Here is a 15,661-nt window from a genome sequence, read left to right as displayed (position 1 = left end):
GTGGAAGGCACAGATCACAGATATGAATTTTGCTGGTTTAATTGATTTAAGTTTTTTCGTGTGCACAGAAACAAGATAGAATCAGTTTAAACACACTTATTTATAATGTTTTGCTTGTATATGATCGTTTGCATAAGGCGCTGCACCATTCGTTTTATGATTTACACTAAGTGTTTGTATATTTACCAAGTTGCTAGCTGCGTACACCTCTCAGTGCTAACTTGCTCTCGATGAATTTTCACATGGTGTATGAATGCTGCCTATGTTCTGTACTGTACGATTAAGATATGGTGTTTGTCTATGGCAAAGCACAGTGCCGATGTGGAGGTTAAATGGGAACATTCATGTTTTTCAGCTTTTTCATATTCAGAAGCCAGGAAATCCCCTGGTTGAAGAGAGGCAATAACTGACCTGGATGATTCCATGTGAACTTCCCGACTCTCAAGTATTTGTTGAGGACCTTGAGGTACAAAATTGGACACGCATCTCCGGTGGGTTTCAGGACCTTTAACAAGTTGGAGTAAAAATCTATAAACCTCTTCCCCACCAGAATGGGCACAATTACCCCAAAGTAAAGTAACTGTTGGAGGGCAGCCTGAAGAGCTTCCACTGTAGCAGGGAGGAGGGCAGGCTGGAAAAACAGGCTGAATCCAAAAGGTTTGATGTCCCAAACTAAGGCGGCCAAAAGATGCCCTTCCACTTGATGAAGTGGGGGTACCATGTTATTGTGTAGAAAGCTTAGAACTGGGTTTAGCTGGTTTGGATCAGAATGGTTTTCTTGATGCAGGCTAGAAGACGAGGCCTGTGAGGGACAAAAAAAAAAAGTCTTTCTTCTGGGTAGAGGTTGAGGACTGACCCACAAAAGACTTAGTCCTTGATTTAATAGGCAACAGGGTGGTCTTACCCCCATGCATTTTTTGATAAAAGGAGTCTAGCTCCTCCTCATGGTGCTTGGTGCTGTGGCCCCAAAGCAGCAAGAGAAGTTTTTCTTGCCATCACTTACAAGTACCTGCCTATAACCCAGTCTCCGAATCTGCCTGTGCTCTGTACTGTATGGAACAAGAAATGTAGTTTTGCTATAATTTCTTGTAGTGGAGCAAACCCTTACCTGACAAGGCTAATTGTTTAGAAATACAATCTAGTTTAGACATGCAAAGAAAAATTGTATTGCTCTGCATTTTACAGTAATATATTTAAAATCTACCTAAAGTGGAATTAAACCTCAAACTAATCGATATATATTGTAGCTTAGATTGACGCTGCATTGTTTTCATAAGGCTTTTTTCACTCTGTTTTCACCTGGTCTTCCCATTACCATATCAAAGCCCTTTACATACAAAAAATGTTTAACCACTTAAGCTCTGGAAAATTTTACCCCCTTTGTGACCAGGCCATGTTTTTACTATCATCACTGCACTACTTTAACTGGAAATTGCATGAATATGCAACGCTGTACCCAAATGATATTCGTATAATATTTTTTCACACAAATAAAGCTTTCTTTTGGTGATATTTGAATACCATTAGCTTTTTAATTTTTGCAATAAATGAAAAAAAAGTTTGTGAATACTATACACTGTCACTGTACTAATGATACTGGCTGCGAAGGGGTTAACACTTAGAGGAAATTAAAGGGTTAACTGTGTGCCAAACAATGTGCCCTGTGTGTAGTATGTGCTGGTGATGTGCCTTTTCTTACTTCCTGCTTTGTAGGGGGGAAAACACATCGTTGGTCTGTACAGAGCGCTGTATTGTTTGTCAATGCAAAGCTCTGTTCTGTCAATGCTCAGCAGGTCTTGGCCATAAATCACTGTCCAAGAACCACTGATCGGCTTGTGCTGTAGCAAATGAAAGCACATATGGGGTGGCGTGCATGCGTCCCCTACCCGGAAATGCAGGATCACACATACATACACACACACATATGTAGGAGAAAAAAACCCACACACACACTTCACCTGCCCGCATTCTGTGAATGGGCAACTACAAGTCCTGACACAGCCTTTGTAGCTGTCGGCTTGTAGTTGTCAATGAACTACCACAGTGCTGTTGAGTGCTGTGTTAGTTCGATTCTTCCTACACACACACACACACACACACACACACACACACACACACACACACACACAGGGGCCGGTCTGCAAGAGGTACAATGTACAAAATACAACATATCCAGCAACAGCAGCCATCAAGAAAAAGTTTACCCAGCTTTCTATAACTATTGCAAGCTTTCACCTGCTTAAAGCTTAAAATTGTTAGCAATCAAGACAAATCTTTTACAGAATGATGGTTGTTTAGGAGTTAGATGTAACATCCTCTATTTACCTGATAATTCCTTGGACAAATGTCTTATTTACATTGAGTCCTTTCAAATAATCTGTAACGAGTATCTGTAAATCACTCTCATTTTCTAGTTCTTCCACATAAAGCTCAGTAAACCTGAAATATAGAGACATTATAATGGCACAACATACCACAGAAAGTTAAACAGATGCTTTAGTAAAGTATGACAGATCTGGTATTTTTTTTTTTAAGGATATACCCAGTGCTTCAGCATTCATTAAAGGATAAGTTCACCTTTTGTAATATGCTACACCCATACTCAGGGTGTAACATGTTACAATTGCACTGTCCCCCCACTAGCTATCACAATAACAAAAAAAAAAAAACACACACACACACTTCACCCGCCTGCATTCTGTGAATGGGAAACTACAAGTCCTGACACAGCCTTTGTAGCTGTCGGCTTGTAGTTGTCAATGAACTACCACAGTGCTGTTGAGTGCTGTGTTCGATTCTTCCTGTTAGCAAAAAACTGACAGATTGCAAAAGACCTGCATGGCACTAGTGATCTTCTGATCACTTGTGCAATGCTTTCCAGGCTCCTAAAACAAAAAATAGTACATGAGCATTTACCAGGAAAAAAAAAATGTGCATTTATTTTTTGTTAAAAGGTGACTTATGCTTTAAGAATATGGATCAATACACAGGCAAGTCAAGAAACCATACAAATATAACAGTTTGCATTTCTACCAATCTCGGAGAGCTTCCTGAAGGGAAATCAGATTCTTGCTGGCAGTTGAAAACACTGCCAGCATATACTCTGCGAACTGCTGCAGCTGTCAGGTTTTTACTCTCAGTGGCCAGTGCTACTGCTGTGCACATGTAACCTCTCTACTGAGCAGTTACATGTAAACAGAGCCTCAACACTGATCCTGGGTACAGATAGTATGTGTCCAGGGTTCGCAATTTTGCTGCAGTTAATTGGCCAGTTTATAAGTGGCCACAGCACAGCGCGTTAGTGCATCTAGAGGTGGCATTCCACTGCCACTGAACACAGCTTATCTGCTGCTAAACTGCAGCATGAACATAGCCTTAGCCCTCCAGTTTCCACCTTCATTATGTCAAAAGAGTCATCACTGGAAGAGAGGAGACCACTTTTACCTAAAGCAGATTTATGATTTTTTTTTTTTTATATTGTCAGCTATTTACTAATTTGGCAATAAAGGAGAAGAATCCACATACAGAAAAGTTTCCAATGACTGCCTATCATCTTAAAGCAGCGAACACAAAGAAAACAAATTATTCTGTCTCTGAATATACAAGAGAGGAAGCACCTCACATATACATTTCTTTCTGAAATAAATATAACAAAGGAAATTTGAAGTGTTTATTAATAGTCAAACTTAAGAGGAAAAGAAAAAAAAAAATCTGCATCTGTAGCAAAAGCTGCAAAATTTCGTAGTAGTCGGTGGGAATACGAATATATTGCCTATAGATAGACTGCAATTTGGATGGTTCAGTAGGGACTGGCCAAATTTTAGATCCATGTATGGTTACTGTGGTTGTATAGCAGTCTATCTACAAAGACTTCTGTACGACCACCCTGCTGCAGCACTGTTCAGTGTATTCTTACATGGAAATCTCCCTACTGTCAGACTACAATGACACAATGGGAGGATTCCCCCCATTCACCTCGAATGTGTAGATGGAGAAATTAGGCCAGTTTTTTTTTCCAATAACTCACTGGTTGAAAGAAAAAAAACAAAAAAAAAAACAAAAAAAAAAAAAAAACCAGACCCATCTATGGCCAGCTTAAGACTGCCCATACAGTATACAATCTGATTTTACAAACTCCTTTAAGTCTATTAACTTTGACGTACAATGGCCTGATGAGTGGATTAAAACTGAATAGATTGTTTAGAATTGTCCCCATATTACATGGTTTGGTAAATGTAAAAAGGAGATTGTATAGTCAAATTGTATAGCGTTTGACTTTTTTTTTTTTTTTTTAATTTTACTGTGAGAATGCCATTTACAAGAACAAAGGCTGCAACATTTGGCCAAAAAGTCAAATCAAGAAAGACAATATACAGTATATTAGTATAGCATGGGAGAGATTATATTTTTTATTTCAGTTACTTGTATAACACCGTCAATTTACGCAGTGCTTTACATATTATACATTCACATCAGTCCCTAACCCTCAAGGGGTATACAATATAAGGTCCCTAACTTACATTCATACACATACTAGGGCCAATTTAGACAGGAACCAATTAACCTACCAGCACGTCTTTGTATGGAGTATAGAAGGAAACCGGAGTACTCGGAAGAAACCCACGCAGGCACAGGGAGAACATGCAAACTCCAGGCAGGTTGTCATGTTTCACATTACTATCATATTGACTGTCATATGCCTTTAAAAGTTTTCAGTGTTTTGTCTCTGCTCCTCCCTTTCCTTTAGTTTAGCTAATGTTGCATAAATAGCCCTCCCCCCTTCCCAGAGATGCATTGCAACAGCCTCATGGCAAGAAGCAGAAACAGTATGTTCTTTCGACCTATCGAATGTTTATTGTTGTAAGATTCTCTCAGTTTATGGACTAAACTTCACAAGATCTGCAAGATATTCTGATTGAGTCACTGACTGTGGACCCCAACTGAGGTTGAAGTTATCGCTATCTCATCACAACTGTAAGTTACAGAGATCACACTATCAATGCTTAGATTGGACACACAGAACACAGGTGGTGCCATGGTTGAGATTCGAACAAACGGCCTTAGTACTGCCAGACGCAAAGGGAAGAGGGGGAAGCCTCAATAAAAAGTCCAATTCAATCTAAAAGTGTTGTGGAACGTCAATTGGAGGATCATTGGTTAGGAGTCTAAGTAGATACTATGGAGTATATTAAAAGCATTGCAGTATAGTTTGCGTTTCTACTGGCAAGGTTTGAATAAAAGAATAAAAGATTCCCAAAAGTTGAAGACATTTTGAAAACTATTGCTTATGCAAGTAGGCCTCCACCCATTCTATAAGAAAAATGTAGGACAATCTAGCTATGAATAAAGACACAGTAGGGGGTTTCTGGGTAGATTGGCTTATGCAAATTAGTTTTCATGGGACAAGGGATAGGATAGTAAGAAGTTGCAGCCCCTTTTTATTTTAGTGCCCAGGAAATTTAATCGGGCCAAAAAGAACCCATTCAGACATTAGAGGCAGGTAGTTTACAAACTGTGTGGTTAGTTTTAACTGGAGTACAGTAATACCGAATTTAAATTCGTTCTGCAGGACTTTTCGTATATAGAAAAAAAGCCCTTCGGGTCTGGTATGGATTTTGAGGGGAACTCCCACGCCAAAAAAAAAAAAAAAATGCATAACAGATCCTTATCCGTGCATGCAGCCCGGCAGGTCAGGAAAGGAGACGAGTGAGCCCACCCTGCCCCAAAGCACCCCCCCACCCCACTCTGAGGGCATGTGGCCTGGTATGGTTCAGGAGGGTGGGGGGGCACTCACTAGCTGTCATAAGAATAATCATGGTCAATCAAACAGCACATTTACAAACAAATATAATCTTAATACCAGCAGCATGAGTATTTAGCAATATTGTAATACACATTTACCGATTTCTTATTCCAGGTGGTAGGTTTCTCTTTCCAACGTCAGTAGCAGGGTTCATGCAAGCAAATAAGCGAAAATCTGGGTGACGTACCAAGGGATCTGTTTATGCAAAATAAAGAGGATTGGTGGTTTTTAAAATCAATACAAAACACTGTATAGAACATGCGTGTTAATAAGGAGAACCTTGCATCATCGATCAATTTTAAAAATATGCTACCGCTAAATACCTTACTTAGCAGTAAAATGATATATCAGAGTTGCTACTGCTACTGTATAGTCAAACACCGTGCTCCAGGAAGTTGAAGAGATCAAGCAGTCCTACATGGTGTCTGTCCAATGGGATCCTGAGAGCGGGACATATGCAGGACCTTGCAGGCACCTTCACCCAATGCTTCCTGTGAGTCCTGGTCACAATGTTGTCCCACCAAATGGGGTACAATTGATGGAATAGAGCTGCAAATGGGTACACAACTGAAAAATGGTTTGGTAACAGTTGGCCTATATAATTCATGGCAACTGCTTTAAAAATTTGATGAAATTTGAAAATTTAAGTGAACCTGTGCACAGACTATGGACTTTTAAACACTTGACACCCATAGTCATTCAGTTCCTCACCCTTTATTTTCTTTCGGCAGCCGCACAACCCTGTAATATAAACTTGCAGCTTCTACAAATTGCTAGAAACCAAATGGCACTTTAGAGACTGCAGTAAATTGAGAAGAATTTACAGTACCAGCAGCTATGGAGGTCTATGAGGGGTTCCTTTAATGTTCTTTACATTTTCTTAAAGTAGTAAAATACTTGGCCATAGCCCAGGCACACTTTAAATGTATGAAAAGCAGATAAACAGCAGATTTTGATACGAGCTGTGGAGAAGCAAGACTTCATTTGATTGGGGAAGTGCCCTTCTAAAAACAACAGGATTGATTTACTAAAACTGAAGAGTGCAAAATCTGGTGCAGCTGTACATGGTTGCCAATCAGCTTCTAACTTCAGCTTGTTCAGTTAAACTTTGGAAGAAAAAAAAAAAAAAAGAAGCCAACTGGCTTGTGCACTTTCCAGTTTTAGTAAATCAACCCCTATGTGTAACAAACCAAATATTTTGTGTGCAGGGATCACAATTCTAAGATGTAAACAGTACTGCTGCCTAAAAGGTATCATGGAAGTATGATCCAGCCACTGTCTTTGGCCTTGTGTATATTATGCATAGATAGAAATGCACAGTGACGTAAGGTAGTTCACTTTTCTGGACATGTTACACCCATACTAAGGGTGTAACATGTTCAGCCTCAGACCCCTCTTCCCACGATCGCCGCACCCCCTTCTTGCGGCAGCGAGCCAGGAATCTTCTCCCTGTACTCACTTCCACAATTCAAAGAATGATGTGAATCAATGAACTACAAGTACTGACACAGCCTTTGCAGCTGTTGGCTTGACATTCTCAATGAACTACCATGTGACTCTTGAGAGCTGTGGTAGTTCCATTCATTCTTTTTGTTACGTGTACAACAATTTGCTCATTTGAGCAGACTGATTACAGTGACAGTCTGCAGGAGCCCTGCATGGCACCAGTGATCTACTGAACGCTGGTGCAATGCTTTACAAGCTCTTAAACAAAAAATAATAAATGCACATTTTTACCTGAAAAAACAAAATGTGCATTTATTTTTTTGTAAAAAGGTGAACTTATCCTTTTAATAATATCCAAACCAATTTTGAAAAATATCACTAAAGGGCAAATCGTGAGGGACTTTTTTTTTTCCTTCTGCACTGTCCACAGGCATTTTACAAAAAGGTCTAGAACTCAAGTGGTTTAGGTCTGGTTTTTTCACATTGATGTGATTTCAGATGCAACTTGGGTCACACTGATATCATATGACAATGAAAATAACATAGCTTCCAATGGTGCTTGTTCACATCAATGCAGTGCAGCTGCAATGTAACTTTATGCACTCGGTTTGCTTTAAATCCATACCAGACTGAAGGGCCTGGTATGGATTTTGGGGGAACCCAATTTTTTTTTCCGTTTTAATGCCAGCTCTTGTGTACATTCTGCTGTGAGTGGGGAATACCCCGCTGCTGACAGTAGGGCTGACTCATCATTAAGACAGGGGCAGGTGCCGACTCCTTAACCGATGACCCATCCTTGCTGTCATCCATTATTTATGAATCTCAGTAGTGAAATACGTTAAAAATTTATCAACGCACTACGTTGCACTGCAGCTACACTACAAAATCGCACTAAAAGTTAAAAAATAAATAAATAATCGCACTAATATACACTAAAGTGAACCTAGCCTTAAACATGTTTGGTACTTTCAACACGGTCCAGGGGGTCACTTTTATGGTACCGTGAATGCGAATTCTATAGGGCCTCTGCTTTCTAAAATTATATAACATTCTATATAAAATTTTCTAGCCAAAAAAAAAAAAAAAAACTTGGCTTTGAATATCTGCAAGAAATATTAAAATTTGCCCTGGGCACAAAGTGGTTAATGGAACTCTAACTGCTACAAAGCAGTGTATAGAATCTCAAAGCAGCATTACTAGAAACTACTCCTTATGTTACTTTGCCTGTCCTCCAAAAGCTATTGTAGCCAAAATCAAACATTGTAATTGTGCACAGCATGAAAGTATGCAAGGACTCATACAATGGCAAAACCATAAATTCACTGTTACAAATATGATGACTTCCTTGAAACGGGTTATTGTTGGCAGCTTCAATCTATGCAATCCAATACAATACAGGTTTTAATGGACAAGTTCGCAATTTAAAAAAAGAAACGTCTATTAGTTTGCAGGTAAAAAAAAAAATGTGCATTTATTTCTTTTTTTGGAGCCTGTAAAGCATTGCACCAGCGATTAACAAATCGCTGGTGCCATGCAGGACTCCCGGCAGACTGAGTGTAAGCTGTCTGCTTGTACCCTGTTTGGGCAGACACTTTTACACTGATAGGGAGACTGAAAAGGATGTTGCAAAAGATGTCGTTACTTGTAGTGCATTCATTCACAGAACTCTGTTTTCAAAAAGTGACAGCTATTACAGGGAATTTCTCCCCGTACTGCTAGCAACAGGGAGAGACGGCAGCGCGCCACGGCTGCACCAGTGGGAACATGCCCCACCCTAAAAACAGGTGGAACGTGCAACACATTCCAAAAGGTGAACTTATACTATGTGCCTTTATAGGATATACAGTCATGGCCGAAATTGTTGGCACCCTTGATATTTCTCCAGGAAATCATGTATTTCTCACGAAACGTATTGCATTAACACATGTTTTGCTATACACATGTTTATTCCCTTTGTGTGTATTGGGACAAAACAAAAAAAGGGAGGAAAGAAAGCAAATTCGACATAATGTCACACAAACCTCCAAAAATGGGCTGGACAAAAGTATTGGCACCCTTTCACAACTGCGGATAAATAAGAATGTTACAAGCATGTGATGCTCCTGTAAACTCACCTGGGGCAAGTAACAGGTGTGGGCAATATAGAAATCACACCTGAAAGCAGATAAAAAGGAGAGACGTTCACTTAACCTTTGCATTGTGTGTCTGTCTGTGCCACACTAAGCATGGACAACAGAAAGAGGAGACGAGAACTGTCTGAGGACCTGAGAACCAAAATTGTGGCAAAATATCAACAATCTCAAGGTTACAAGTCCATCTCCAGAGAACTAGATTTGCCTTTGTCCACAGTGCGCAACATTATCAAGAAGTTTGCAACCCATGGCACTGTAGCTAATCTCCCTGGTCGTGGACGGATGAGGAAAATTGATGAAAGATTGCAACGCAGAATAGTCCGGATGGTGGATAAGCAGCCCCAAACATGTTCCAAAGACATTCAAGCTGTCCTGCAGGCTCAGGGAGCATCAGTGTCAGCGCGAACTATCCGTCGACATTTAAATGAAATGAAACGCTATGGCAGGAGACCCAGGAGGACCCCACTGCTGACACAGAGACATAAAAAAGCAAGACTACAGTTTGCCAAAATGTACTTGAGTAAGCCAAAAGCCTTCTGGGAAAACGTCTTGTGGACAGATGAGACCAAGATAGAGCTTTTCGGTAAAGCACATCATTCTACTGTTTACCGAAAACGGAATGAGGCCTACAAAGAACAAAACACAGTACCTACGGTAAAATATGGTGGAGGTTCAATGATGTTTTGGGGTTGTTTTGCTGCCTCTGGCACTGGGTGCCTTGACTGTGTGCAAGGCATCATGAAATCTGAGGATTACCAAAGGATTTTGGGTCGCACTGTAGGGCCCAGTGTCAGAAAGCTGGGTTTGCGTCCAAGATCCTGGGTCTTCCAGCAGGACAATGACCCCAAACATACGTCAAAAAGCACTCAGAAATGGATGGCAAAGAAGCGCTGGAGAGTTCTGAAGTGGCCAGCAATGAGCCCAGATCTAAATCCCATTGAACACCTGTGGAGAGATCTTAAAATTGCTGTTGGGAAAAGGTGTCCTTCCAATAAGAGAGACCTGGAGCTGTTTGCAAAGGAAGAGTGGTCCAAAATTCCGGGTGAGAGGTGTCAGAAGCTTATTGATGGTTATAGGAAGCGACTGATTTCAGTTATGTTTTCCAAAGGGTGTGCAACCAAATATTAAGTTAAGGGTGCCAATACTTTTGTCCAGCCCATTTTTGGGGTTTTGTGTGACATTATGTCATATTTGCTTTTCTGCCTCTGTTTTATATTTGTTCCAATACATACAAAGGGAATAAACATGTGTATAGCAAAACATGTGTTAATGCAATACCTTTTTTGTGTGAAATACTTGATTTTCAGGAAAAATATCAAGGGTGCCAACAATTTCGGCCATGACTGTATGTGACTTACATATAATATTCAGATTTATCATGTTGCCCACTTCTGACAAACTGTTATATGTTAAAAATTACACTGGCATATTTGCCCAAAAAGGTTTTTCTAAGAAATCCAATTACCTGTGTCTCCTCTGTCCAGTAAAACCAGTGATCCTGATAAGCCTTCTAGTAAACCACACAAACATTCTAGAGTTTCCGCAGCTGCCAAGTTAATTTCATCCAGCAAAATCCATTCGCCTTTCTTTACAGCCTTAGCTAGGGTTCCCTAAGAATAGAGAATGTAAGCATTTTTATATACGGACATTACCAGCAATTTATGATTAACTATTCATACTTATGAATTAAAAAAAAAAAAAAAAAAAAAGTTCTTACTCAATAAGAACCTAGGATTTAGGCGGATACTACCAAGAAAAGAAAACTCCCAGTTATTCAGCAGTTCACTACAATATATGCAAATGTACGGTACACAATGAAAGCTAACTTTTATTACAATTTAACCCCTTGAAGCCCACCGTACGCAAATATGCGGCCTCTTGGCGGCTGGGCCTTGAAGCTGAGCAGCCGCATATTTACGTACAATTTGAAAACACGTGCTGAGAGCGCACGCCCTGCGCTCTCCCAGCACATATGTCGATGTATCATGGAAAGGTCCCGATCTCTCCTTGCAATCAGGACTTTTTCTGATCATGTGACAGCACATCACGGTGGCCACATGACCCTAAAACCCCACCCCGCCTCCCGGCGTCTGAAACCCCTTAAAAGGGCCAGGAGTCACCAGCGTGAAGAAGTTAAAGTGGTTGTAAAGCCTGAAGGCTTTTACCTTCATGCATTCTCTGCATTAAGGTAAAAAAAAAACCTTCACTATGAAGCTCTGAGGAAGAGGCAAGTCCTCGAAACGCGTCAGCATATTGGAGGTCTACACTCCCTATTGCGGACTGTTACTCAGCGCGGTGTTGACCCAGCCGTTCTTTATAATGTGTCTTGACTATATTGTCGTTTGTGAGTACAACACCTACTTTTTTATTAAACATTTTTTATGGTAATGCACTAGGCCTGTGCGCCCTCTGTTTTTTCTTTCCCCCCTAATACTTACCTGTGCTGGATGTGGATCTGCTGTCCCAGCTCTCTGCCTCCTTATTGGTTCAGAGACAGAAGTGGGAGCCATTGGCTCCTCCTGCTGTCAAAGCCAGTGAGGAGAGAGCGGTGGGCGGGGTCGAGCCATGCACTGTTTTATGGACACACAGGGTTGACTCAGAAGTGAACATGTAGGAGCAGCTTGCTCTGCAGGGACTCGGCAGGAGAAGCAAAGAGCACTAGCAGAGGACCCAAGTAGAGGAGGACTGGGGCTGCTCTATGCAAAACCTTTGCACAGAGCAGGTAAGTATGACATGTTTGTTATTTTAAAACAATGTAAGCCTTTAATACCACTTTAAGGAAATGTAATGCTAGGGGTAAAAGCAACACCTCAAATACATTTTAAAATATGAAGTTCTAGACACACAAATCCAGTTTTCTGTATGTTCACCTTTTCAAAAATAATGCAAAAGGTGAATTAACAGCTTATACATCTGACTTAAACTTATTATAATGTCTGTATGTGTGTGTGTGTGCATCTGTAAGCACACGTCTGTATGTGTGTGTGTGTGCGCGTCTGTAAGCACACGACTGTATGTGTGTGTGTGCGTCTGTAAGCATACATGCATGGGGGGTTTGGACAGGTTCAGTATTATGTGGTTATTATGGGTGGTAGTGTATGGGCCATGTGAGGTTATACTGGGTTGGACAGAAGGTAGGATATGCTTGGAAGAGTTATGGTTTGGCAAGTGAGAGATTAAGGGGGGTTATGGTTGTATGCAGTGCATGGTGTAAGTATGAGAGTGTTTAGGGGGACATTGGGGGCCCATTTCATGAGATAGTTTACAAGGCAAGTAACTCTTAAGGACTGGCTAGTAACTCAGGAGTTTAAATTTTGACACCTGCTCTAAATATCTTACTCCTGCAGTGCTGTTGTGTGGTCACCTGAACTTGACCTGTTCTTTGGAATTTGCAGGGACAGATCTTTGAGAGGGGCTTATTACTGCTGAAGTATGCTCTCTACAGTATGAGTGTTAATCAAAAAACAGTTTTACGGCTCCCAATAAATCTTTATTGAACATTAAATATATTTTAGTTTTTTTGTTTTTTTTAATATTTAAAAAAAAATAAAAATAAAATATATATATATATATACACACATATATATATATATATATATATATATATACACACACATATACACACACACACATACACATATACACACAGGGAGTAGACTGCCCAACAAACCACAAATACGTAAAGTAATATCACCTTTCAACAAAGACCATGTCATACAAAAACAGCCCTTGGGAATAATTCCCAGACTAATTACAGAAAATTGTCAGACCAATAACCGTTCTTGTTGAAATACAAAACCTAGTTAAAAAAAACCTAAATGTCCAGTAATAATGCAAGTCTCTGGGTCTCTTAAAGTAAAGAGATAAAATGAAAGAAAAAAGAAAAAGGAAAATAAAAGGTGTATTTTTTGTACTTTAAAATGGTGTAGGCAGATTCAAAGAGGATTGTCACTAGCTTTCATTATGTTCAGACTGCATCTGCACCCAAGGCTTTTTTTTTTTTTTTTTTTAACTTTACATGTATTAACAATTAGCAAACATTTGATATATTTATCACTGATTTATATTAAAACTACGCTTCTGTGTGAGTTTCTTAGTGAATATAATCAATCAGTATATTATATCACACCCCAATAGTGTTTAGCAATAGGAGGACGGAGGGAGTGGAGTGTCATTTACCACTATGAATACGCCAACACGTGTGACTCTATACCAGGGGTGTCAAACTGGCGGCCCTCCAGCACTTGTGAAATTACAAGTCCCATCATGCCTCTGCCTTTGGGAGTTATGCTTGTAACTGTCAATCTTGTAATGCCTCATGGGACGTGTAGTTTGGCAACAGATGGAGGGCCACCAGTTTGACAGCCGTGCTCTATACTAATGCAGGCTGCACAGATGAGGGAAAAAAAAAAAAAAAAAAAAAAAAAAGAGGAAAAGAGCACAGAAGGAAGTGAAACTGGAGCATGCTCAGTAGATGGCAAGAGATGGTCTACACAATCTCAGGCTGCAGTGAGGACACAGGGAAGATGAGAGGGACAGCTGAAGGCAGGATCAACCAGGTATACGGTATATCACTCTGGCTTTGTGATTATGTACATTCTGTTAAATAACATGCAATGATAGTTTTTAATAGCCTGGGTTTAATGACACTAGCCGCTTACCCACCCTGTATAGCAGATATACTGCTACACGGTGGCATGGGTGCGCAAAATCACGTATATATACGTGATTTCGCATTTCCGGTTAAGAGGTGCGCACGAGCCGCGTGGTCTACCTGCACCACCATTCACGGCCGCGGATTATTGGGTCCCAGCCAGTGATTACCCACCGGTGCCCGTTGATCACAGACAATCACCAACTGGGAAGAAGACTGTTTTGTTTACAAACAGTCTGCCTCCCTGTCACCTCAGGCACACTGATAAGTGTGTTTACAGTGAAGCACACCCCCCCCGCCCCCTAGTAAAAAAAAACTCCCTACACACAGTTAACTCTTTGATTGCCCCTCACATTAACCCCTTCCTGCCCAGTGTCATTAGTACAGTGTCAGCACTGATCACTGTATTGGTGTCACTGGGGATGTCAGTGACACCAAGTTAGTTTCCCCCCCCCCCCTCCCCCGTGTCAGAATGCCCGCTGCAGTCCCATAAAAGTCGCTGATCCCCGCCATTACTAGTAGGAAAGAAAAAAAATCCCAGTATCTATACCTCCATTTGTAAATGCTATAACTTTCATATAAACCAATTAATTTACACGTAATGGGATTATTTTTTAGCAAAGACATATCGTAGAATACATTTTGGCCTTAATTTATGACGAAATTTAATTTTTCTAAATTTTTACTGGACATGTTTAATAGCAAAAAGTCCAAAATATTGTTTGTTTTTGTCTCAAAATTGTCAGTCTTTTTTTGCTTATAATACAAAAAATAAAACCGCACAGGCGATCAAATACCACCAAAAGAAAGCTCAATTCGTGGTGAAAAAAAAAGATGTAAATTTAATCTGGGTGTGGCGTTGCATGACCGTGCAATTGTCAGTTAAAGTAACGCAGAGCCATAATGCAAAAAATGGCCTGGTCAGGAAGGGGGGTAAATCCTCTGGAGGGCAAGCGGTTAATTCCAAGGTAGACAGAAGATGGCAGACCCAGCTTCAGCAATTTATCAAATAAAAAGTGAATAATTGTGTTAAAAGACCAAGCTGTAATCACAGAGCATTCTTACAATTTCCTGGGCCCTCAAGATAACTCAAAACCATATGCAAAAGTTCTGAAAAGAAGACATACAGAGCTTCGAGATCCGAAATGGGAAGGACTTTTTCTTTTGAGTTTGGCAATGGTGAACATGTTTGAATAACACCCCTGAAACAGTTGTGCCAGGGGAACTGGGGCAATGACACCTTGGTCACAAAGACCCAAGACAGCTTTGAAGAGATCTATGATGACAAAGGCAGATTAGAGGTGAGAAACAAAGGAAGGAGGGGCTGGAAGTGAAACTCCAGTTTGCAGCCCTGGGATAGCACTTACTGCACTAAGAATCTGGGCTTCAAGAGCCATGCCGATAAAGGCAGTAAAAATGCTGCAAAATTAGATTAAACCACTACTTCACAAGACTTCATGACTTCGCAACTTCATGCCAAGGAAGACTGGCATGAGGATTGGAAGATAGAGTGCTAAATCAGCGTGGGTAGATTCTCTAGTTTCTGGCTGGTGAACACTGCATCAATAGTAACTGAAACAGTCTCCTTTAATTTGGTAGTAATAGCAGCAGGTTGCAACTCCTCAA

The 15,661-nt window shown here is 40.4% G+C and overlaps 1 protein-coding gene across 1 annotated transcript in view; it reads right to left on the bottom strand.

Annotated features, from left to right (window-relative positions):
- Positions 1-15,661, bottom strand: part of LOC149470386 (midasin-like) — a 232,654-nt gene that overhangs the window by 124,716 nt on the left and 92,277 nt on the right. The window contains exons 18-20 of the mRNA XM_089665390.1: positions 10,847-10,991; positions 5,902-5,998; positions 2,326-2,439 (exon numbers count right to left, since the gene is read on the bottom strand). Coding sequence (XP_089521516.1) covers positions 2,326-2,439; positions 5,902-5,998; positions 10,847-10,991 — 356 coding nt within the window. The remainder of the gene's footprint in view (positions 1-2,325; positions 2,440-5,901; positions 5,999-10,846; positions 10,992-15,661) is intronic.

This window comes from Staurois parvus, unplaced genomic scaffold (genome assembly GCF_062004578.1).
Source record: "Staurois parvus isolate SC_StPar_1 unplaced genomic scaffold, SC_StPar_1.0 ptg000048l, whole genome shotgun sequence".
Classification (NCBI taxonomy): Eukaryota; Metazoa; Chordata; class Amphibia; order Anura; family Ranidae; genus Staurois; species Staurois parvus.
Note: the sequence above shows the minus strand (reverse complement) of the source record. Positions and strands in the feature narration are given on the sequence as shown.